General features: G+C 41.8%; 2 protein-coding genes across 6 annotated transcripts in view; one reads left to right on the top strand and one right to left on the bottom strand.

Annotated features, from left to right (window-relative positions):
• St3gal6 (ST3 beta-galactoside alpha-2,3-sialyltransferase 6) overlaps positions 1-5,209 on the top strand; it is a 59,535-nt gene extending 54,326 nt beyond the window's left edge. For all 5 annotated transcript variants that reach the window (XM_034515845.2, XM_076943036.1, XM_034515844.2 and 2 more), the window contains exons 8-11: positions 257-443; positions 551-688; positions 1,992-2,144; positions 4,219-5,209. In XM_034515845.2, coding sequence (XP_034371736.1) covers positions 257-443; positions 551-688; positions 1,992-2,144; positions 4,219-4,305 — 565 coding nt within the window. In that variant the 3' untranslated portion in view covers positions 4,306-5,209. The remainder of the gene's footprint in view (positions 1-256; positions 444-550; positions 689-1,991; positions 2,145-4,218) is intronic.
• Positions 5,210-5,814: 605 nt separating this feature from the next.
• Dcbld2 (discoidin, CUB and LCCL domain containing 2) overlaps positions 5,815-25,904 on the bottom strand; it is a 59,366-nt gene continuing 39,276 nt past the window's right edge. The window contains exons 7-16 of the mRNA XM_034515020.2: positions 25,063-25,103; positions 23,960-24,175; positions 23,175-23,299; positions 19,323-19,473; positions 18,407-18,490; positions 18,149-18,274; positions 14,236-14,329; positions 12,133-12,182; positions 11,102-11,239; positions 5,815-10,087 (exon numbers count right to left, since the gene is read on the bottom strand). Of these exons, the coding sequence (XP_034370911.1) occupies positions 9,621-10,087; positions 11,102-11,239; positions 12,133-12,182; positions 14,236-14,329; positions 18,149-18,274; positions 18,407-18,490; positions 19,323-19,473; positions 23,175-23,299; positions 23,960-24,175; positions 25,063-25,103 (1,492 nt within the window). The 3' untranslated portion in view covers positions 5,815-9,620. The remainder of the gene's footprint in view (positions 10,088-11,101; positions 11,240-12,132; positions 12,183-14,235; positions 14,330-18,148; positions 18,275-18,406; positions 18,491-19,322; positions 19,474-23,174; positions 23,300-23,959; positions 24,176-25,062; positions 25,104-25,904) is intronic.

Here is a 25,904-nt window from a genome sequence, read left to right as displayed (position 1 = left end):
GTGGTTCTGTATTCTCATTTCTTTAGTTGTGTGTAGGTCAGACTGAATGACTGATGTCATAATTAGTATTTGAATACAGATGACTGTCTCGTGAGAAGGAATGGTTTTCCTTACCATTACTGTAAAATATTAATCAATTGTCTTGGGGTTCCAGAGTGCAGGGACGTCTGACACCTGTCCAATTCTAAAGCCTCAGAACTTGATGAACCGGCTAGCACTCCACTCATCCTGTATGTTGTTGTCTTGCTACCCACAGAATGAATAGTGGTCCTGTTTTAGGCCATGAAGAGGAAGTTGGGAAAAAGACAACCTTCAGGCTTTTTTATCCAGAGTCTGTCTTTTCAGATCCCAGTCACTATGATCCCAATACTACAGCGGTTCTCGTTGTCTTTAAGCCTCAGGACTTAAGGTGGCTGATGGAGATACTGATAGGTAGAAAAATAGTAAGTTGGCCAAACTATTTAGGTTCAGATTATGTTCTGTATTTTTTTTTTCCTCTCTAAAGTAAAATACATTCACAACATCCCATTTTCTGTGTCCTTTATTTCAGAATACAGATGGGTTTTGGAAGAAACCAGCCTTAAAATTGATCTATAAACAATCCCAAATCAGAATATTAGATCCATATATCATCAGAGAAGCAGCTTTTCAACTGCTTCATTTTCCTAGAGTATTTCCCAAAGATCAGGTACGTATATAGCATCACATAGTTTCAAACTAAACATCCAGCTAAGGGCATAGAGGGACATGAGAGCTTTCAGAAATTGCTAAGAACCATGGATCAAATGCTATTTTCTTAGGACTACAGATGTGTTCATGAAGTTGGACACCAAATGGATATGACCTCATGTTTTACAGGTTGTAAAAAAAAGGTCTTTAAGGGAGAGATGTGTGTTTTGGGGTTCTTTTGTACATACAGCCTTCAGATTTTTTTTTTTCCCTGAATGGCCAATGGTTCATTTCTTGCAAACTCATCTTCAGTGTTGTACATCAAGGCCTGCATGACTAGTGGACTGGTTAGCAGCCTTGTGCACAGAACAGCTTCAGGACAAGGATGTAGCACTTTTTCTATATTTATTTTTTATTTATATGAGTACACTGTAGCTGTCTTCAGACATACCAGAAGAGGGCATTGGATCCCATTACAGATGGTTGTGAGCTACCATGTGGTTGCTGGGAATTGAACTCCTGACCTCTGGAAGAGCAGTCAGTGCTCTTAACCTCTGAGCCATCTCTCCAGCACCCAAGGATGTAGCTTTTAAGAGTGAAAAGAATTGTCTCAAGCACTTTGTCAGTCAACATAAAATACCAGAGGCATACACTTATCAGGAAGCAATCCCCGCCCCCCAAATTTTTCCAGAACAGGGTTTCTCTGTGAAGCCCTGGTTGTCCTGGAACTCACTTTGTAGACCAGGCTGGCCTCAAACTCTGAGATCTGCCTGGCTCTGCCTTTCAACACAATAAGTGACTCTTTCAGCTCAGTTCTAGAAGTTCCTGTTATATGCTTAGGGTGACACACCATGGTGGGAGTGTGTTAGGATGCTCCAATTTCAAAGGCTGGAAAATGGAGAAAAATATAGTGTTGATCACAAGGGCACAAATTCGTGAACAGACTTTCCTGACCTTTTGTTGATATTCTTGGTTCTCCAGAGGCTTTATCTTTTCCATAGCTACCTATGTAGATATTCCATCTAGACAGACTCAAGATGCTTCATTTTGTTCAAACACAGCAAGATACTTTTCACTTCACACCTGCCCTCTGAGCTAGAACTGCAGCTCTATTATATTTTAAAGATTTTCCAAGATATCAATCATAATGTATGTCCTCTTTAGAGGAATGTGTTCTCTCTGGGGCTTGAGTCTTACCACATAATACTGGCTGAAAATGTCTCTTACTGTTTAGAAATCCATTTTCATCAGACCAGGGCAGCCAACTATGTTTGGAAAGAATGTAGCCTATTTGTATTTTTAAGTTTCTGATTTCTTCTTAGAAACCCAAACACCCTACAACCGGAATCATTGCCATCACGATGGCATTTCACATATGCAGTGAAGTCCACCTTGCTGGTTTTAAGTACAACTTTTACAGACCAGACAGTCCTTTACACTACTATGGGAATGCCACCATGTCTTTGATGAAGAAGGTAATTTTCCCTTTCTACTGCTTTAAAAAAAACAAAAACAAAAACCCTTACTTAAAAAAAAATGTATGGCGTTCATGTTTGTAGGTGCATACATGTGTGGGTGTCTCTGGAGGTCATTGTTTTTTAGTCTCACACTGGAACAGAATTTATTAAGCAGTGTAGGCTGTCTGGCAAGCCAATCAGAGATCGGTCTGTTGCCACCTATCCAGTGCTGGGATCACAAATGTGATCAAAGTCCCCACACCTAGCATTTTACACCTGTGTTGGAAGTAGAACTCAGGTGTGGGGGAAAAAAACCTCACAGGGCGGGGGGGGGGGGGGGGAGGGAGTGTCCCACATTCAGGAAGCAGCCTCGGGCGGGGCCGGCTGGCGTTGCCTCAGGAATGTTCAGGCCCAGGGGAAAGAGGGGAGGGAATAACTTAATTAGCTATGCCTCCTTTTGATAACTCATTAATATTTAAATCTCTGGAGGTGGAGACCTGTCAATCACACCCTCTACCTGTGGTCTATGTGACTGAAGGGTGCAGGTTAAATGGAGTTACCTCGTCCAAGGCCTGACATCTCAGGTCCTTACAAGTACTTTACCAACTGAGTTTTGTCTCCAGTTGCCTGTGTTTCTTTTTCAATACTCTTGGCTTCCCAAAGGCTGATAATAGGATTCCAGTCTAGGGGTCATTTTCCTGTAGCAGCAGTTTCTAAATTGAGTCTCAGAGTCTTTGGATAGCCTCATGGTGTCTGCTGTTTCATCAAACCTTGATAGGGACTGAGTCTTATTTTAGATTTCTTTTAAAAAAACAAAACAGTATTTAAATATAATCAACTGGTATGTCTGAGACACATGAACTCACTATGGTCATAGTAATTATGCTCACACTTTAAGTAGACAAAGGTGTTCTAGAAACATGTGACCCTAGAAAAGACTTCACATAGACAATGTGGCAGACCTCTTTCCCAGGTCATGAGACTCTTGATCAAACACTGATACTGGTGGACTTGATCCTGAGGGTCAAGTTTTGATTGAGAAGGAATTTCCTATTTTTGAAATTCTTAGATTGTACATTCTAAGTGACACAAAAAATGTTATGTTTATAAAACATGAAATATGAACAACATGCTATTAATGTATCAGGCAATGGTTCCTGAAATCAGTCCTGATGAATAATCCCAGAATATCTCAGAGCTGGGGAAGTGATATTCATGTTGAACTTTATTGCTGTCTTTTGTTCCTCTAGCATGAGACCAACTTTTTAAGCTTAGTATAAATTGAGCTTTTCCCCTCATTCCTTGTTTCCTACAGCATTTACAGAATATTGAAACAAGAGCAGAATACGGAAGCAACTTCTGGTGATTTCAATAGGACAGATTTTTTTTTCTGTTGATTGGACTTATGGTGGTATACCATACTAGGCAAGTGGTCAGCCACTAGGCTACACACCTAGCAGCAGAATTTACTACTATATTTGCAAAATTAAGACCTGAACTCATGTACTCAGGATGGCTAAGCAAACAGTCAACCTTTGAGCTAATATCTTAGATCTTTTGGAAACTATCTTGTAGGATCTCTCGTTATCCAGGCTGGCCTCCTCTTAATGATCCTCGAGTCATCCTGTCACACAGCCAGAATGATAACCATTGGAAAACCATGTCAGGCTCAGAATTTTTGTTTTAAAAGTAGAGGCAGGAGGATCAGGAGTTTAAGGTTATCCTCTACTACCTAGAAGTGTGAGCAGACCTGCGCTAAAAGAAATCCTGTTAGAAACTCACCAACACTACAAACATTAGGTTTCATGGTATCTTATCTCCAGGCCAGCTTTTAAACAAATGGGTTCCAGCTGCTACCCTTACATTGCATGTTCTGACTTAAGTTTTTAGTTTCTGTACAACTCAGGTGCAAAGTGAGATTTGGGGTCACTCTCAAGCAAAAAAAAAAAAAGGGCAAGCAGGTCCATGTAACTTGTCACTAACATCTGAGCTTATTATGGGAATGTTTACTATGCAGAGTATTAGAGTATCTCACTTTGATAGTGTCCGGAGAGCAGGATTGACGACCAGCCTATTTCATTTTCTTTTTCAGAATGCATATCACAATCTGACTGCAGAACAGCTCTTTTTAGAGGACATTATAAAGAAAGGAATGGTGATCAACTTGACTCAAAATTGACCCTACAGATCCGAAAGATGATGCTAAACAGTATTAGTTTTATTTTTGTACCGCAAATTTTTAGTTTATTTTTAAATATATTGGATGAACTTATCAAATTATGTATATTAAGTCTGTTGCTGCCTGGTGATTTGTAACCACCAACTAAATTTCAGTGAATGTATTTATGAAAAGCAAGATTTTTAGTTATCAGGGAAATGTGTAAAGTTCTGATTATGTTGTTTTTAAACATGATCTTTTTTAGTGTTCTGAGGCGTTTTAAAATACATTTTCATAGTTCTTTCATCTTAAAGAGTTCTAGGCAATTTAGTTGACTTCACTTGTTCTGATGGTCACATATCATTTTGAGATGCTTATGAAGATCAGTTTATCCCGGGCATGTGACTGGGAACCAGGTGCAGAACACTAGAATTGCCTGGTTGTGGAAGTCAATGGTGTCCACAGTAGTTTAATTAAGTCCCCTCTACAATTAATTAAACCAGTAATAATTTAATAATATGCAGTTAGTAAGATGGCCTTGTCCATGCTTGAAAAGTACTCTCTCACCTAACGAGCATCCTGAGACTGATTTTGGGGTGGGGGAGAGGGTTCTTACCATGTAGCCCAGGCTGGCCTCGACCTTGGTTCTCTTGCCTCAGCTTCTCAAGTTCTGGGATTATAGCTATGTGCCACTGCACCCTCCAGCATCATTTTTTAAAATTAAAAAGTTTTTTTTAGGCAGGGTCTATGTAGCTCTGGATGGCCTAGAAACCACAATTGTAGTCCAGACTGGACTTGAACTCATAGGTGAGCCTATGGGATGAAGGGGGTGTGTCAGTGTAATTGTTCAAAAAAAAAAAAAAACTTAAATGTTTATATGAAAATTTGAAGAGTAAAACAATGCAAGTAAAACCTTAAGATTTGAGCTGATTTTGTTTGTTTGTTTATTTGTATGGGGGAAAATGTCATTTCACATGACTAAATTTCACCTTCAGTGAAACATTCAGTAGGTCATTTCAGGTACATGAGAGAAAAGTCTGGTGAAACATAAACTGTTAGTATACACAACCAAAGAAGAGTGAACAGGAAGTGTTACTGGAAATGCTGGTGTTACTGGCAATCAATTTGCCTCCTCCTTAAAGAGAGTATATATAAAGAGTGAAATGTCAGAAAAAGAATGAAATACTGACAAACAGCTTGTAAATAGGGGTCTGGTAATGAGCTCATGCCGGCACTGTCTAGCTACCCAGCTCTGAGGGGATGCTGGTACTAGGTGACTCTACGTGCTGATGGGTGTTTCCCCTTTACTACACAGGTACACAGAGCTGGGCTGCCCAGATTCACTTCCATAATAAGGCAGGTTTGAGGATCATGGAGGGGGGCCAAAGGAGGAAAACCTAGTGGGAGTATTTTGAAATGGTGCTATACCCACTATAATACTGGTCATAAAATGTGACTGTTGTCAACACTGAGAAATTTGACATTTTCTGGAATATGACGTCAAGGTTGTTTAATTTAATCCAAATAATCTGAGCGAGACACACATATATAATTTATTTAAAAACACATTAAAATCTCACTATTTTCAACAGCCTAAATTCTAGCAACATATACAAATATCAAGTGACTACAGTACATGCCGAGGTAAGAAAAATACATTCTGGAAAGTATCAGCAACACTTGAGCCATTTCCACTTCTTCTGTATTTCAACACATTTTCATCATTCCCAGTGCCAAAAATGGAAAATGAGAGAAACTACACACAAATTGATCTAATTGAGATTGGTGCCACAGTTAACCTAAATACCCTATAACCACCCAACTCCCTAGATTTTTGCAGTTCGAGGACTTTCAAGTTCAACCCAAAAGGCAGAATTAACAACTCCTTTTCACACAGGGCCCTGTCAGTGCTCTATGGAGGATGTGGAGCCTCCCAGTGCTCTCCCCCTCCCCCATCCTGCCCGGCCCTGTAATCTCTGGGTTCTTTCTAGTGGTCTTTTCTGTCTTGCTTTCCCCTCTGCTGCTCTCCAGGTGACAATGTGGAGCCAAGGCATGGAGGCTCTGACTCAATTCCTTGCCACAGCTTTCTGGCTACAACTTTTAATGCTCCATCCCTGGGGCAGGGAGAGGAGACACACCCAGAACACATGATAACTATCATGACTGTATAAATTCTCTGTGTGAACAGCATATGAGGCCATTGTTCAATGGAAAGTGCAAACAGTGAAGCATGAGTTAAATAACTGGACTAGCCCCGTTACTCTCAACAAGGACTACTGTGATCTACAAACAGCATTTCATAAAATGCGAACCAGAATTCACACTATCTGTGCTGGTTCCAAGGATCAAGTGACAGCCATGTTGTGTCATTTTCTGAAACCGCCAAAGGCTGCACTTGCCACACTGCTGTCTCTTATGTTTCTATAATCAATCATATTATCAGGAAACAAAAAACCCAATAAGCCACAGTGACTTAAGTATTGAATATCTCAAGAAAAGAATTAAAGCAAAACAAAATAGCCAAGGGGTTTGGTCAACAATGGTTACTTTCACATTTTACTTGATTGTCTTCCAAAGATTTACCAGACATGTGAGTGACTGAGAACTTCAGATAATCTATAATACAAAAACTAAAAGAAAAAGTACAAAACCGGAAAAAAAAAATCATTTGAATCAGGCTCAGCTCTTTATCTGCAAAAGGAAAACATAATAATGACTAGGTATTTTATGAAAACCATTGGTAGCGTTCAAGAACAGTGGCCATAGGAACCAAGTCTCGCAATGTGCATCATAGCCACAGACATGGCCTTTGTTCTTAAACAGTCCTGGGACACACAGTTATACAAAATAGGCTTCTTTGGGAAAACATCTTCATCTTCAAAACGTCTCTTAAAGCTTCCAACAGGTATGTAACTCAAAGAAAAGTCTATGCTCTGCCCAGTAAGCATGAATAAAAATGAAACAGCAAATGGTTTGCTTTGCTCCCACCTGAAAGGGGACAACTGCATCATGTGCTCTACACAGTCTTAGGTCTTAAATGTTTTAATGTAAGGTCGGCATCTGTGTTGCTTCAGTCCTTTGAAACAAAATGTGCACTGATTTTTCAACAAGGAGTGAGACTGTGTCTCAAACTCTGCAAGACAAAAGGCAAATTACAATAAAAGCAACAGAAGTCATCCGAGGAGAAGGCAGGGAGCCTGTTCAAACAGTTCTGAACAATGTTTTAAAAACACTGATGTACTTGCAGAAGGAAGCAAAGTCAATACTGTTTACCACTATCCAAATCTGGTGAAGTTTGGCAATTCTGTAACCTGGATGGTACAAGCTGAGAAACCATCTAGGACCTGGCAGCCGAGTGTACTCTAAATCTACAAAGAGGTTTGTGGCGAGGGATAGTTTATGTTTTCAGCTGATGTGCTGCCTCAGTTACATTCCCAGCCTACAGGCTAATCCACTACAATGTCTAATTTACCCTACCTAAAATGTGAGTGCAGCGCAAGTCATGCTCAGGCACTGACAAGTACGTTGCTGGGAAGGATTACACACAATTCCGATGCTATAGCATCTCTGTCAGCCAGGTCTGACACAAAGGACCACTTATGCCTCATCCCAGACAGAAGGCAGAATCACACAGACCTGGAGAAAGCATGTTGCTTTTTTTTTTTTTTTCAGTAGAGGGGATTGAACTGATGGCCTCACATGATGTACTCGAGCACTAAACCGACACAGAGCCCTACCCCTTATTTTACAAGTGGCCTAGGCTGATCCTGAAGTCACTCTGTAGACCATACAGCACTGACCTTGGTGTCCCCTTGTATCAGTGTAGACCATACAGCACTGACCTTGGTGTCCCCTTGTATCAGTGTAGACCATACAGCACTGACCTTGGTGTCCCCTTGTATCAGTGTAGACCATACAGCACTGACCTTGGTGTCCCCTTGTATCAGTGTAGACCATACAGCACTGACCTTGGGGTCCCCTTGTATCAGTGTAGACCATACAGCACTGACCTTGGGGTCCCCTTGTATCAGTGTAGACCATACAGCACTGACCTTGGTGTCCCCTTGTATCAGTGTAGACCATACAGCACTGACCTTGGGGTCCCCTTGTATCAGTGTAGACCATACAGCACTGACCTTGGGGTCCCCTTGTATCAGTGTAGACCATACAGCACTGACCTTGGTGTCCCCTTGTATCAGTGTAGACCATACAGCACTGACCTTGGGGTCCTCTTGTATCAGCCTCCTAGCTACTTGGGATTGCAGGCTTAAACCATCAGACCTGGCTCATGTTGGTTTTCTTTATCTTACAATGGTTTACTTGAAGAGAGTTGAAATTTTAAAAAATATCTGAGTAAAATTGTAAAATACCTTGGAATACACAGAAAATTTGCAAATTTTTGGGCTTGTCTGTAAATAAAGCAAAGAAGGTGAAATTTTACTTTCCTCTTAATTTCTTCCCTAAGGTAATTTACATATTACTTTAGTGATGCAGAAGATTCCCTTTATAGCTTTTCTAAATTGTAAGTTGCTTCTCTCCCATTTCCATGTGGAGAAGTATACTTAAAGACAGGAAGGACTGGCTTCCTGTGACTGCTTACTGAAAAGAAGGCCACCAGCATTTATGAACACAGGTTGGAGCGAGACCACAAAGGATCCAGGGTAGGATGAGCAGAGGTGAGACCACATCCTATACCAGGAGGTGTTAATACTGTTAAGAGTGTCAGCAAACAAGAAGTCAGACACCCAGCTCACTGCAAGGCAGGCTGTTCTAACTGCATATCTTCCTAGGGAGATACAGAGAAGTATACAATTCACAGCTAGAACAAGGCTTATCCATCACTGATGGTTGTGAGGGAAAAGAAAGAATGCAGACAGTAATACAGGATTGAAGGAGAAGGAAAGCATGATAGTACCCACCTTTACAAAGAGAGAATTTCAAGCCATTCGATATTTCAAGAACAGTACCATGCATCATTGCCAGCAAGGCTTACAGAACCATCTCAAGTTCATTAATGTACCTGCAGCATTGGTAATAAATACTCAGTGATTTTCAGTTTCTCTGAAGTGCATTACAGGAAGCGTTTTCTGTATTAAAAATAGTGTTTTACAGTAGTAACAAACAGGATGTTTGAAATGTAACAGGCAAGCAGTAACTGTGCCACACAGTAACACCTTTAAAGCAAGATGGCAAGGCAAGTAGTTTCTTGTACCTCGGTCACCACATTCCCCTAACCACTTCAGTGACAGATACGTAATACATTCTACTATTACTACCACTAAGAATCAAAAAGCCATGTGCTTTAAATGGATGCTTTGTAAAAAGCAGCACCACCGTCAAAGGATTTCTTTAAAAGAATCAAATTTCTCATCCCTTCCTGCTCCTGATACTTCCTGTGTGCTCTGTGGCACCTGATACACCAGTTCCTCTGGGGTAGCTGTTGGCTTCCCACCTTTTGGGGTGTCGTACTGAGCCTGGCCCGAGGAACAGCTGTCAGTCCTGGAGAGAAGAGTGTTGTAAGTTCCCACTAAAGCGGGAGGTTGGTTCCCTGCAGTTCTGAACGTGGATGTGGAGGGCAGACCAAGTGAGGCTGTGGGGTGCCCTGACATGTCCATGACGATTGGGGTTGCATACTCAGGCCCCGTTATGGGCAGTGGTTCAGCATAGGCATGGTACACTTCCTGCACTGGAGAGTTGTAAGGATCCAGATCTGCGTAGCCTGCTTCTTTTCCTTCTTCAGGTTTAAAGGTAGATCTCTGATGGAGTGTGCCAACAATTCCTCCCACAAGGGGCTGTGCATATTCTGTGGATACCACAAGACACAATGGGACACTTGTGAAAACAGACATTACATACTTTTAGGTGACAGCTACAGGTTGCACCAACACCAAACATTTCATCATGGCACTGATGGTTTTATCAATGTAAAGCTACAGCATTCCCACCCATAGGGACCAGCCGAGAAGTATGTTATCTAGGCTCTCACAGTAGTAACCAGAGATGCCGAAAGTCTTACTTATGTACTTTTGCATCAGTATTTATGTATGTTCTGTAGATTTACAAGAAGTACCTGAATGGAAGAAAGTATTTTGGACTAAGTATTAATCTTGGGAAACATCACCTCATTCCTGGTTGGAACTATCGGGACAAGTGAGACTGCATACACTAGGGTGGCAGGGTGCCATGGTCGGGCTCTTTCAGCCTTTCCTCATCTTTATTGTCTTGTGTATTGGTTTCATGTACATGTGGGGGCCAGAGGTTCACACTGGGCATTATTTCTCAAGAACTGTTCACCTTGTTTCTGAGACAGCACGTCTTACTGGGTCCTAAGAACCTATTTATTGGGCAGGCAAGCCAATTCCCAGGCTGACAGATAAAATGCCCAGTGTCCATAGAAAAAGAATGCTATAGTTTTATGAGAGGTATGTCTACACAGAAATGATCTGTTCTTTCAAGGTCAGCTTTTGAAAAAGTTAATCTTCAGAACATAGTTTATATATTAAAAAAATTGTATGTGTATGAATGTTTGCCTACATACATGTCTGTGTACCATGTGTGGGCTTGGTGCCTGCAGAGGTCAGAAGAGGGCATCTGATCATTCAGAACTAGAGTTACAGCTGCCACATGGGTGTTGGGAATAGAACTTAGGTCCTCTGCAAGAGCCACAATTGCTCTTAAGTGCTGGGCCATTTCTCTAGTCCCAGAACATAGATTATCCTTGACATAAGAAAGATCAAATATACTATAACTCCTGAAGTCCTTGGACAAGCACCAGTGTTTCTCCTCCAGCCTGGCACTCAGGGCTATGCAATCTTACCTGCAGAATCAGCTTGCAGCACTGTGGTGACTTCCCTTGGACTCAGGTGACTAACTTCACTATTGCTGTAGCGCACCGGCGTCTCCTCATGCTCCACCGACTTGGCAGGGAGAAGCTGCTTCACTCCTTTCCACCAACCTTCATTGCGATTGTAAGCCAGGGAGTGCGCATTACTTACAGAGACCAAAGCTACAGAAATCAGCCTCTGTGACTATGCTCTGATAGAACGTTCAGTGCAAAGCAGCACACGGTACAAGTCTCTACCTAATATGCACGCAGAAACAAGTCACTACAGACAGATGTCAGTGTCATCAGAGTTTTTAAAAAGGTTTCCTCGAAGCTGCCAACATTTCTTGAGCCCCTCCCCCTAGGCTGTCCTCCACTATACTCTGGTCACAGCACCATCCTCTCCTCTAGATGGCAGACTAGGAAGGGGACTTTCAGCAATTCAAATGACCAAGGGCCTCATAGGTTCTAACTAGACTTCCAACTTCTGATCACCATGGTAGTCATGTACACATACAGTTCCTGGGACCCTGGTTGTCCTTACATAGTGCTTACACAGACCATATGGCAGGCTGGTCTCCTCATGATGAATAATTACAGAAAAAAAGCAACTTTCCAGAGGAAATGATAACGTGTGTTTACATTTTTCCTTTAATTACTTATGAACAAGATGGTAGAGTATATTAGTTTCTTTTTGTAACATGATTTATTCATTTGTATTTTATGTACAATGGTGTTTTGTATGCATGTCTGTGTAAGAGTGTCAGATAACCTGGATTTGAAGTTACAGAGAGTTGTGAACTGCCATGTGGGTGTTGGGAACTGAATCCAGGTCCTCTGGAAGAGCAGTCAAGAGAGTTAAGAGAGTACTTGTAACTGCTGAGCCATCTCTCCAGCACCAGTACAACATGTTAAATTTCATCTGAGGAGTCCCTAAGGACCTGAAAACATACTTCATCCATCATTATACCCAGGAGAGGGGATATTTCTTTCTGACTGAAAAGAGAATGAAATCCACAAGTTACCTGCCCGATCCCAGTGTGGTAAATCATAGGTGCCTTCAGTTTTTTTCTTTCTGAAAATAAAAGTTAGAAAACAGTGAATCCTGCAGTAAAAATCTCCCAAAGGGCAGCATAAACACCAGTGACTAAGCAGTCAGGAGCATGCGGTAGGTAGTTTAGAACAGAAAAGCCTTGAGCTTCTCACACTCATCATTATATCAATGTCCTCACTTCACCATCCCAGCAAGCACTAGTGTCACAACTAGCCGTGACAAGTGGGGGGTGGGGGGAGGAGAAGGCTCCTCCGCGCCTGGAAGGATCTACATCCATCTGCAAGGGAGAAGAGGCACAAGTGCAATGAACAAGAATTCTCCCTCTACTCCCTCCAGCTCAGAGCTCTGGTTTGTCCTCCTAGGAGAAACTACTCTGTTAAGAATTACTATCTACCCAGGTTCTTTTACTAAAGGAACCCAGCAGTGAAAGAACACTTCCTGATACACGTGCCAGTCTCACTTGGGCTGGTTAGAAGGTTCCAAGGGTAAAGGGGCTCGCCATTAAGCCTGAGGACCTGAGTCTGATCCCAAGAACTCACAGGGTCAAAGGAGAGACTCAGACTCCCGCAAGCTGTCCTCTAATTTGCACACATGCGACATGGTATTTGTGTAGCTATATACACAGCATATAAATGTAGAGATGAAGACATAAAAATCCCAGCACCCAGAGGGGAGCTGTTCATGAAGTTCCACCCCTATCTGAGGAGCAGCTGATACTTAATAGGTAGCAGAAGGGAGAGAATTAATTAGTTTTCTTCAAGGGTGTGGCTCCTGGCAGGTAGACCAAACTAGTGGATGGCCACACACCCAAGGTATATAAACACTGAGTAAGTTGGATAGGTGAAGACACAACATTGGGTGGATATGAAATCCAATGGGTGGTGGGGGGTGGATCCTGGAGGAGTTTGGGTCGAGTACAATCAAGGTGTAATTATTGCAATCCTTAATTAATAAAAAATATATATTATAGGGCTGGAGAGATGGCTCAGCAGTTAAGAGTACTAGCTGCTCTTCCAGATGTTCTGAGTTCAAGTCACAGTAGCTACATGGTGGTTCATGACCATCTACAAAGGGATCTGCTGCCCTCTTCTGGCATGCAGGTGCACATGCAGCACAGCACTCATAACATCAATAAATAAACAAAAAGAAAAAATATGTTTTAAAAACAACAAACAAGAATTACTATTTATAAATGACCCTTTACATAGAAAACTTACCAAACAAAAAGCCATTGATAGAACCAGGCAAATCTAACTAAAGGTAGTGTTTACAGGCTACCAAGAAAGATTCTGCCTCATAAGTGGGGATACACATAGCTTATGATCCATTTATACTATCACAAGTGTGTCTTTCACAAAGCGCTGAAGCTGTTTGCCTGCTAGGATGTTCAGATCCTCTAGTTGCTAGAGTCTTGCACATGGGTCAACAGTTGGCATAAAGGAGCGGCCAAGTATTTAGATATGATATTTACTGAACACTGAACAAGTCAGTCATCTTCAGCCATCAAACCTGTCCCTTCTGATGTTCTCTCAAATCACGGCATTGCTACTAGTCAGATGACAAGAGGCAGAAGCCTCACATCACTCCAGGCTGCTGCTGCTGCTGCTGCTTCCTCTACACAGTCACTCGTCCTTCCGACACTGTTGTAGAACACATCCCTTCTGTAGACTCGTGCTGCTGTACTTCTCCTTGAGTAAACTGTTTCCAGATTTATCCGGATGCCTCTTTCCCCCTCTCGTGGTCACCAGACCCATACTTCACAAATCCTGTCCCTTTCCACAGTCATCTGATAATATAACCAGTCTGCTTAGCACCCAATAATTTTCTAATCTATAGAATAAAACCTACATTTCTTTTTCCTAGAAAGCCCGTTCTGATCTAAACTCAGACAGCACCTCCGTAGTTATGTTGGTATGCCCCCAGTAGCTGGAGCTGAAGGAGAAGCCTGGTTTTATTCTAGTGACTATGGTACAGGTGACATGTGCCGTTCTCCCATTATTTTATATATTTAGGTTCTGCCTCCTGTCTCCACACCCCTCCCCGAATCAATCATGTAAGCAGCATGGGTACTGACCTGTTTCTCCAATGCCAAGCACATACTAAAATGAGGACGAGTGTGGTGAGGGCCATGACCAGCACAGGAACCAGAACAGCAGCCAGTGCGACATCTGAAGCCACGGAACAGAATGACCGCATTAACAGCAAAGCAGACATCATGACAGAGAAGTCAAAACAGGTTAGCATAGCTCAACACTTTGTAACTCAAGGAATATCTTACACATCATTTATGAAACAAAGCTGGCCACGGCTGGGACACCTAAGTGTTTACAGACTAGTGGACAGTTCACTCATCATGCCGCTCACTCACTCAATCTCTGACTCTGTACATGTTTAACAGCAGTATAGGTTTGGTTTGGTTTTGTTCAATTTTAGTTTTTCGAGACAGGGTGGTTTCTTTGTGTAGCTTAGTTTGTAGCCCAGGCTGGCCTTGAACTCACAGAGATCCACCCACCTGGCTCCTAGTGCTGGGATTAAAGCCATGTGCCAATACTGCCTGGCACAAGCAGTATGTTTTAAATTTCCAGAAGTCATAGAAAGTTAAAAGACGAATGGTAAACTAGAAAGTATGTATATGTAGTAAAGTGTACGCTGTAAGACATCACAGGCCAAAAAATATAGAAGTCCACTGTTAGTTACAAACCCATCAAGAAAATACAAGTAAACCTCAGCTACAAAGAACTGTCAGTTTAAACAAAAACAAGATGCTACATTTACTTATAACACTGACGCCATTTGAAAGGAGAGTCAAGAGCACAGGAAGAAACAGGTTTGTTGATGGAATATAAATAAATATAAATATATATTTCTGATGGGTATTTTGAGGCAGTTATGTATAAGAATCTATTAAAGGCTACAAGTGTACATCAAGAATTTATTTGGGGAAGACATCAAGATATTCAAAGATACATCTTTAAAGATGCTCACTCCTCTTTCTGCAGAAGAATGAAAACCAGAAGGATGCTGAGGAGTCAGTGAGAAGGGGAAAGTGAGCTGTGCTGTGTTTGCTACAGACGAGAGAAGCTACCACCTGAGAAGGATGTCACCACAACATGATAAAATAGTTACAGATATGGCCAGGTCACAATGCAGCCGAGCCCAGAAAGCCATCTGTACATAAACAGAACACACACAATGGTCTATCCTCATCTCATCCCACTGAAAATGGTCTCCTCCAGGTTACTTGGAATAGTAATTCCTTCCTTTATTCCACAATTCTCTTCTGCCAGAGGGCAGAACAAGAGCAGCAAATGCTGAGTCACTGAGGGTTCATAGCCAGGCACTGTGCTGTCTAACCCACAGCATCTCCTCTACTACAGCTGTATCCACGAGAGGAAGCAGTGTATGGCAGAAGAGAGCAGCAGGGAGAAGGCAGACAACACCATCAGGTAGATACTGTATCAGGTAAATGCTCAGGTGCCAGGCTACAGAGGAAGGGGTTCACTGTGGGAAGTATACACGAGTTTCTTTACCAATGCCTGGGACAGAGGAAAGAGAAGTCTGTAGTCTCCCCAAAGAGATTCTCCTCTTTATGGTCTTCACTTTGAAAGTCGTTTGGTCAAGTGTCTGAGAATGTGGCACGTGTTTACAATAGCCTTAGCAGAGAACAGAAGAGCTCACTGGGGCATCTGCCAGAGTGCCTTCACACATCTGACCATGACAGGATTTTCTTCATGAAACTAAACAGAGGAGGAAGAGGAGGAAGAAGAGGGGGATGAGAAGGAGGAAAGAGAGGAAGAGGAGGTGCAGGAGATAGATGAGGCAAAAGAGGAGGAAGAGGAGGAGGAGGAAGAGGAGGAAGAGAAGGAGAAGAAGAAGGAAGAAAAGGAGAAGAAAGAAAAGGAGAAGGAGGAGGAAAAGGAGGAAGATGATGCTGAAGAGGAGGAGGAGGGGGAAAAATAAAATCATGACTTAGGCCAAAAAGCACTCAGAATCAGAAACAAATCTCTCTCTCTCTCTCTCTCTCTCTCTCTCTCTCTCTCTCTCTCTCTCTCTCTCTCTCTCTCTTCCAGTGGGAGGAAACAGTACAGGTTAACATGGCTAGTTTGATTAAATCTCAGACATTTGGGATTTAAGACAACTGCCTAGACTCAGGAGCTAGTAACACAGCTGCCTTTTAAACACGAGGTCTTGAATTTAGTCTCCAGAATCCATGTTAAACACACACACACACACACACACACACACACACACACACACACACACACACGTCAAGAGTGTTGGCATATTCTTGTTATCCCAGTATGGTTGGAGACATAGACAAGCTCAATGCCCTGCTTGGTTGGCAAGTTCCAGGCTAAAAAGAGCTCCTATCTTACAGAAAGATAGACACTGCCTGAGGAACACATCTGAGGCTGTCTGTCCTCTGGCCTCCAGTTGTAAACACAAACAATTCAGCTTAGACTTGGAAAAAACAAACCAACCAACCAACCAACCCTGTAGGTTTACTACCCTAAAGCTGGGGTGTACTTGCTCTGAGTACTCTTGTTTCTCTCTAGCCTCTCCTACACCGAGAGGAAGATAAGAACAGGAAAGAAGCTCGTGTATGAAAAGCTGGAGAAAACTATCTGAATTTACACAAATTTTTGAAAGTGAAAGTAATTAAACTATAGGGCGGGGGGGGGGGGGGCGCTACTGTGGATGAAGCGCCCTCTAGTGGCAGGAGAGTAGTGACGGGGATGGAAAGAGCAAGAGGAAAAGAAGCCAGATCACATGAAGACCAGCTGCTTTTCCCATAGGATTTCATGGACAAGTAGAGAACTTGGGAGCAAAGCCTGTGAGATACAAACAGGAGTGTGTGTGCAGTTAAAAGTCCTATAAGAGGACCATGTGGCCCAAGAGCTTTGACGCTCTCCTTCAGCTCAATAACCCCACTTCCACCCCTGAAGGGTTTTTTCTTCACAAACTACTTTATTCCTAACCATGCGTGCCTGGTAACCCTTTTGTGCAGGGATATGAGAGCCTAGCATCAGTCCAGGATCCTCTGAATCCTGCACCGCAGCAGCCTGGCAGTAAAGCACGCTTTTCCTCGTGCTTCTTCCTTTCTTTTAGGGTATCCTATGTGCGCCTGCACACCCCCCTCAGGGGGATGGCTCTTACTTTTTGAGGCCCTTCCCTCCCACACAGCAGCTCAACCTGCTTGCTAACTTTTCTCCTCTCCTGTCCACCCTGACTGCAGCTGTGACCCTCTACAGCCTGCCTGCCCTGCTGTCTCCTTCTCATTCTGTAGCAGACCATACTAGAGAGCTTCTCTTTCAAGGAGATGGAGACGAGTGTTTCCGGTGTAACACTTTCTTTTCCATATGTTGTTGAAAGAGCATTTTTTTTTTCATGTTAATTCTCCTGTGACACTGACATTTTATTTTCTGAATTTAACTGAAAGTTTTCTTTTCAACAAGCAAAAAGAACAATGATTTGTACAATTTAACGCTGTACTCATCACTGTAATGTAATTTAGAAGTCACTCTAATGTCTGAATGAATAATCAGAAAAGAAAATTACAAATGTATAGGAAACAGAGGGTATTTAAAAGCAAGAATGTTAATTGAAGTATATTTTAAACAGTGTTTTTCCCTCTCCTCTACCAAGTCTCCCCTTTAGTAAATTCATACATAATGTGGGTACAAAGGCTTGTTTGCTGCTGTGGCTGCATCATTTCTAGAAGTGATGTGTTTCTGAGCTCGTGTGCTTAGTTAACAGGGATCATGAGGAGGCCTAGAGGACAACCCAGAGCAGCAGTTAAACACCAGGCTTTCCTGTGTCAGAGGACAGACTGAGCTTCCCGCAGGCTTTTCCCTAAGGACACAAGTTTTATATGTTTATTTATTTTGGATGAGCTGGAAAAATACAGATGAAGTAAGTGAGCTAAAAACTCTTAACTGAGGACAAGAAGCCCACCAAGTAAGCGTATTCGTGCCTGATCTGCCTACCTTTGGTCACACTGGGAGTTACAGTCGTATTTTTTATATCAGGAGTGGTAGTTGTCTGTGCAGGCTGTAGAGGGAGTTGATTCCTACTTCGCGGTTGGAGTGCTTGAGTAAATTTAGGGGCACGACCTTGAAAAAAGTTTGAAGAAATCTTTATTTATTTATTTATTAAGGAAAGTCTAATTCTATGTTTTAAATATAGTTACAGGACATGTCATAAATCCAGGGCATATCAAACTCTCATAGTAAAAGTAGGCATACCTTTACCAAGCCTGGGCTGCGCTGTAGTGTTTTTGAGGTTATTGCTGTTCCGAGGTGGAGGTGGAGTAAACTTTGGAAGGCGACCTTAAAAAATGGTTTAGAAATGCTTATACATTTTGCTCTAAAAAAAAAATCATAGTTTAAAAGGAGCAATGTTAAATGTTCAACATTTCTTAAATTGCTTAATTCTGTAGAACAATTTTAAACCTCAGAATACAGATGGATAATTATACTTTGCATTAAATGCAGAAAAACTAAGATTTTCAGGCTTTGTAAGATTTTCCAGCTTTTAAATAATTAAATAATTAGTAGGTAATCTTAGAAGATTACTGGGGAGCAGAATGCTGTTCAGTTCTATAGCTATAACTTAATATATGCCATATTCAGTTAATTTTAGAGTATGTATGGAGAGCCAACTATATCAGGCACAATGATAGCTTTGCACAATAAGTAAATAACATTAAAATATTATATAATATCGAGTGACTTTATTCCAGTTTTAGTTAATTCAAGATAAAAGTTACTCAAGCTGTTCTAATCCTCAATGCATGTATCTCAATACACAGAACCTAATTTTAAGTCTCCAAGACCAGAACTGGAGAGCAACCACAAAACACTGTCTCACAAGAATGCTGCTTTCCCATTTGTATTTTGAAACCATCCTGATGACAACTTTTTAACAGGAAAACAAATAAACAATTCCTACTAGAGCCAGGACTTTGAAAGGTTTCCAGTAAAAGCAATGGTATCTACCTGAAGTGACAGAGATGACCATTACCTGATGGGACCATTATACATGCAAAAACGTACTGAAACGTCACAGTATCCCATATGTGTGTGATTACTGTGTGCTGGTTAAATAGGAAACTTAAAGGAGAAATGGTGAGGCCCACCGTTAGCCACACTGGCTCTTTACCTTTGAGAGTAAACTGACATCCAAGCAGTTCCACTTTCATGGCAATTTTCTGTTGCCACTGGACAGGGTTCACTCTAATGAAACGTGCAATAATTGGTGGCAAAAAGTTATTACGAACATCCTTGTGATAATCTTTGTTTCCTTGAAATATCTTTAAAAAATAACAAAAATTGGTATTTTACATCAAAAGGAGACCAGAACTGGACTGCTCCACCTAAGCATGTTCAAGAACATCGATGAAGTATGACGACAGAACAGACTTCTCAGAAAATGACTCAATTACCATTTGGAAAAGCGGTCACTAAGAAGCTGCACATTCTACATTGACGCTTATTGAGGGAAACACTAACTATAAAAATGTCATCAGGACGGCTTGAGAACTGAACAGGCGCACTAACCTGCCAAGATGGGAGCAGTTTCAACTGCAGGGACATAGTTTATTGTATCAATAAACTATCAACCTCAGTCCCTCTGGAACTAACAATTATCTGGACTTTTATATTTAAAGTGAAAAACAGCCATCACACAAAGGCCTGATCAAGTGCTCATGTGCGCTTTAGAATCCTGTCAGTGGGCTAGCCGTGAACAGCCTATACCTCCACCTGCTGGGCCAACCGTGTGATGGCACCCCTCACACCTCACACAATCCCAGTCTTCATCACTTGGTGCTTATGTGAAATAGCAATCAATAACCCTGTAATACTGGTCTGTCTTTGATTTAATGTCTGTCTAAACAGCTACAAATGCATTATAAAAATAATCTTTAAGTAAAAAACCATGATTAACTCATTACCTCAACCCTTTCAAGCAAATGTGTTTTCTCCTCAGTCAGTTCTTACTAATACAGTATTTTCATGTACTTGCCATAAGTGGTCTTCAAGGCAGGGAACAGAAAGAGTGCCCACAGAGGGACAGTGTCTGGTCAGCAGCAGGAGCTGAGTTGACTGTGACTTCTGACTTAATCGCAGGGCTGCATTGAGTTAAGTAGGGCTTTGCTTTCCCCTTGTGCCAAATTAGCCACGTTCACTCTATCAGCTAAAGCGAGAACATGTTCGTACTGTACTTCTTAAGTCATCCCCAAGTATAATAGGTATTTCTTCCTGACCCATCTGAATGTAACTAGATTATACATGCTTGAAGATACATTAAGATCTTTTATTTTCTATAATGTTTGCTCTAAACTTCCAATAAATATTCCCCTTTCTGTAAGCTTTTATGCTTCCCTTAGATACTGCTCTGAAATGAATAAAGGCCAATGCTTACAGTTTTGTTATTAGTGAACAGGAACTAACTGAAACATCGCTTCAGGACATAACTATTGGCAAAGGCTGGGGATGTAGCTCTGTTGGTAGACTGCTTGCTTATGTGCACAAAGCCCTACATTCTAGCCCCATCACCTCATAGAACTGGGTATGGTGGAACATATCTGTAATACCAACTTCAGAATCAGAAGTTCAAGGTCATCCTCAACTACAAAGTCCACACTAGGCTACACAAGACCGTAAGAAAATGCTACAGTCAATCTGCCAACATTTGCTGAAAATACAGTCCACAAGGAGGTCTGTGGGACATCCTCAGGAAAGATTAAACAAAAAAGTGCATAATCCTCTCTCATTTGCCTCTGAATATAAAGATGGTGTAATATTAAAGTGCAATAAATTATGAAAGTTTAGGATACTGGTTATACTTTCTGGAAATAAAATCAAGTTTAGGCTCTGTGTGTATGTGCAGACATAGAAGATGTGTCAAAACAAATACAAGTTACCAGAGCAGTGAACAGATGGGCAGATTTAAGTGCAAAGAAATGTGCTGTTTCATTCAGTTCAGAGACTTCCTTTTCTGTCAGTAACTGAGTGAGAGAAGCTGGACCTCAGCCGTAAACAACTAAAGAACTGGGAAAGTGCATGACGCAGTAGTCCTCAAGACACTGGGCTACAGGCAGCAGAGGGTCAGAACCACAGAGAACTGGGAAAGTGCATGATGCAGTAGTCCTCAAGACACTGGGCTACAGGCAGCAGAGGGTCAGAACCACAGAGAACTGGGAAAGTGCATGACACAGTAGTCCTCAAGACACTGGGCTACAGGCAGCAGAGGGTCAGAACCACAGAGAACTGGGAAAGTGCATGACACAGTAGTCCTCAAGACACTGGGCTACAGGCAGCAGAGGGTCAGAACCACAGAGAACTGGGAAAGTGCATGACACAGTAGTCCTCAAGACACTGGGCTACAGGCAGCAGACGGTCAGAACCACAGAGCAGGAAAACACAAGGCAAGCTCTGCTTATCAGGACTGACTGGTGAATTTCCAGGTCACAGGGCAAGAGTCTCCCGCACTCTAGGGAACCTGCTAGTCTGGACCATATGCTGCAGCACGAAGAGCCAGAGACCATGAGGCCAACCGACACCTAGGATTTCTGGAGTGGAGCTTAGCAGAGTAAGGACTGGAAAGGAATAGAATGAGTGACAGCAGGAATGGATGAACTACAGCCAGGCTACTGGACTCTGTAAAAGATTTCCCCTAAATCCTCAGCCAGAAGCAACTTAGCATCAGAAAAAGAACCCTACAACGAGTAGAACAAGCTTATGATAACACCGGGTTCAAAACACTCTACATCATCAGCACACATGAGTAAATTTCATAATACATGGGATGCTGTCTCAATGGTGACTGGCAAGTTAGAACAAGCTGCTCATTCTTGCCTAGCAATATGTATAAAAAATGTTTTCCTAGTAGCTTAATTGCATCCCAGAATAAAGCTACACACACACACACACACACACACACACACACACACACACAGAGGATTAATAATGCTAATAAAAACATCCAGAAGCAATCAGTGGCATAACGCCCGACACTAAGGTATGTGTTTGGTAAAATTACCAGATGAGCAAGCACACTAAAGGCGTTACATGCTCCACATTCATATACCTATGAAAAAATATATGGAAGAAAAATTTAAAACCCAAGGTAAAAATGAACAAGAAAAAAATACAGCACTGGAGTTAAAAATGCATTAGATGAGATTAAAAGATTGGACACCTCAGAAGAATAAAACAATGGAAAGACAAATAAACCAAACCAACCCAAGCCAAACGCCTCTACAGCACTGCAGGCGAGAAGGAAAGATTTTAATGAAAGAACAAGAACAGAGCAGCAGGGTCACCATGCAGTTGCTTGAATGGATTATGAAATAAGAAGCCAACTGGGAAAGTCTCTGAAGGAAAGCACTGCTTGTGTCACTGAGAGAGAAGGCCATTAGTTCCCACTCCACACAGCACCCATCTTCCCTGGGGACAGAGGCTCCTTCACTTTACGATTCTCTCAAGGGTCGAACAGGAACCTGGGGATGCAACAGCACCCCAGTGACACACTGCCACTACTCTCCCATGCTGTCCCTGCTTGTTCAGTTCCAGTGTCTCCACAATATTTCACTATGACAAACGCTGTAAGAGTCATTGGAAATTCTGGGACTTCTGCTCAGAGGTTTCCTGGTACAGAAACCAGTGAGGTGATCTTACAATGGCCTTTCTATCTTTAGTGTACCTCAGCTTTCATTCCGCTTCCCTTTCCTCTTGCTTAGTCAAAGTCTGAGAATCATTTGGCAGACTTTATAAAGACAAGGAACTGAATATAACTATTTGGAAGTTCTTACTTTAGCAGCCAAAATACTTGGATAATAATCCAGTAACAATTCTAATCAGTACTAATTATACAATCACAAAGACCTAGAATCACAGACAATTTTCTAAGCCTGCTTAGACTATGAAGACAGTAACATGCAGTACCTAAAATAACCAGAAGAGAGCAGAGTGAGACAACATGACATTGAACATTACAGGATCACCTTACCTTGTCCTGATCCACACCGGGTTCTCTGTACACAGTCCATTTTTGCCCATCGTCACTGTACAGAACTCTGTAGGCAGACACATAGTAATTGTGTTCTACCATAGTAGACCCAGTGGTTACAATACCTGCAGAATAGAGTTCTTCTCATTAGTGCACAGGTTCAGATTCCCAAGGTCAGCTATACACACCTACAAAACACCCTGCAAGCATTTCTGTCTATGGCTTGTTTCCATCTTTGTGAACGGTTTCATTATAATAGTTACTAAAACCCTGGCTTTGCTCCTTTGTGCTTTTTTAGCTTCTATTCATATCATTAGAAGACACACTTCAATTACTAAGAATGATTTCCTGGGAATGAACACTAACATGATGACTGGTAGAAAAAAATCAGTCTTTTAACAAATGCATCTAAACCAACATTATCCCAATCACTGCTAAGTTTACCTAAGTTACATTTATACTCAGTACATGTGGAATACTAGTTACTTGTAGCATTTAAAATAAATTCCCCTTAATTATAAATTTCTTAATTGTAAGATTTTTCTTCAAGATTCAAAGATCACTTTATTGAAACTCTACCTTCATATTAAACTAGAAGTATTAAAAATTAAATACAAATTCCTCTTCTGGCAAAATTTTAAAAGGTACCCCCAGCAACATTAATACCCGCAAAGAAAACTGAAGCTATATAATTTTCAGTGACCTAATTTCCGAAAATTTCAGCTGCCATGGGTTTCCAAATAAACTCAGTGCTAGCAGTGCTGCAGAAAGCCGTGTCTCTTAACCTGTTATCTTCTTCTCCTTATTAAGGTCTATCTGCAGCCACTGATGCTCATCAGCGGCAAAGGCAGCCCAGGGAGGCCCAGGTCTCCTCAGCCTGGCCTTCTCCGGCTTCCAGCTGTTCTCCTGCCCCGTGTGGTCAGTCCACTCTAATACAGATGACGCTGTTATCTGGGGATCGGCAATCACACCAGACTCCATCCCCAGAGTCCCATAACAACCTGAAGGAGAGAGGAAAATAAATTTTGTTCCTAGAGGTAAGTTTGAAATCTTTAAAACAGTTCATCCTGCAAACTTCTGATTGAACAAGTAAGTAACTGCTTCTTGGGCCCTTGCCTTTGAGTCCCTCCAGAAACCTGCAAACATGCAGTCATTCCCTTGTTGTCTATGGGGGTCCACCTCCAGGACATCCCGTAATCCCTGGCGGATACTAAAACCTGCAAATGCTCAGATCGTTGATATAAGCAGGGACCGGGATAGCACTGGCACACAGCGTGCTATCTGTCAACACTAAGTCATCCCTGGGATATTTACAATGCCAAAGGAAATATAAATGTGATATACATACAGTTGTAACCCCATACTGCTTGGGGAGAAACAACACGAACAAAAAGTCTACATAGCACAGAAACAAGACTTCCTCTGAATCCAGTCTGTAGGTATAAAAGCCATGGATTTGAGGGTCATCAACTAGACATATTTACAAGCATTACCAGTTAGTCTATGAAAATACACTATCCTGTCTTTGGCGGGCCCAGCAAGCTAGAAGGCAACTTCCCCCTGGATTTCTGTAGGTTTTGCTTTATCCTCTGTAAAGCCATCCCTGACTGACTGACTTCAAGCTTCACACCAGTGAGATGAATTCTTTCTCCAGGTAAGTGCAAACCAAGCTCTCCAAGGGATCGTGTACTTGCTTATAATTCCCCTGTGAACAGAGAACTTCCGATTTAGTCTAGTCTTTACATAATTAGTGCTCCATTTTACTCATGGTGTTCCCGAAAGCAATGAGAAAGAATGAACAATTCTGCAGCCACTAGGTGCCTGGAGGTGTTCAACACAGCATTAGATATTATGCAGAGACGACGGCCCAAGTCCATGGAAGGCTTACCACTTGTCTTAAATGTAAACAGACTTGCAGATAAGTAGCCCCTGAAAGAGAAAAAGGGCCTCATGTGATACTCAATTAACATGTTTCTCATATTCTTCACAGTGAAACTTTCATTTCTATTGTCTAAAGGGCTAAGATTGCAGGGCTACAAATCAGACAATGATATACATTAAACACACAAACAAAAAACCATCACCAACAAAAACCACTTCTAAGTAAAACAACTTGTGAAATTAGCATGAAGAACTTTTTCTACAAGTCTATCACCTAGGTTCACATACAGTTGTGCAGACGTCCATGTAACCTTTAAGTCTTTTTTCTTCTTTTTCATGAAACAGATCAATAAAACCTGTTTTCTTGGGCTGGAGAGATGGCTCAGCGGTTAAGAGCACTAGCTGCTCTTCCAGAGGTCCTGAGTTCATCTCCCAGCAACCACATGGTGGCTCACAGCCATCTGTAATGTAATCTGGTGCCCTCTTCTGACTGGCAGGCATGCATGCAAGCAGAACACTATACACTGTATACACAATAAATAAATAAATCTTAAAAAAAAAAAAAACTGTTTATTTTTTTACTACTGTGAAAGAACAGGAAGAGATGTGTTTTTCAGAGGAAGAGGTAAGACTCAAGTCTCCTGGTTAACACACTAGACCTGGCTACTGCATTTCCCTTAGAGAAAATCAGCCTGCCTGCTGTGAGCTGAGGAGGAGGAAGGGTCAGATAAAAGAACAACTGCCTGTTAGAGGATCTAAGAACACTTAACACTCCAGAAGACCTGGAGGGTGTTCAGTTACCCCCCTCGCCCTTAACACTATGTTCAAACAGTCACAAGAGGATGCAAA

Source organism: Arvicanthis niloticus, chromosome 12 (genome assembly GCF_011762505.2).
Source record: "Arvicanthis niloticus isolate mArvNil1 chromosome 12, mArvNil1.pat.X, whole genome shotgun sequence".
Classification (NCBI taxonomy): Eukaryota; Metazoa; Chordata; class Mammalia; order Rodentia; family Muridae; genus Arvicanthis; species Arvicanthis niloticus.
The sequence above is the reverse complement of the archived record's forward strand: the minus strand, read 5'-3'. Positions and strand labels throughout refer to the sequence as shown.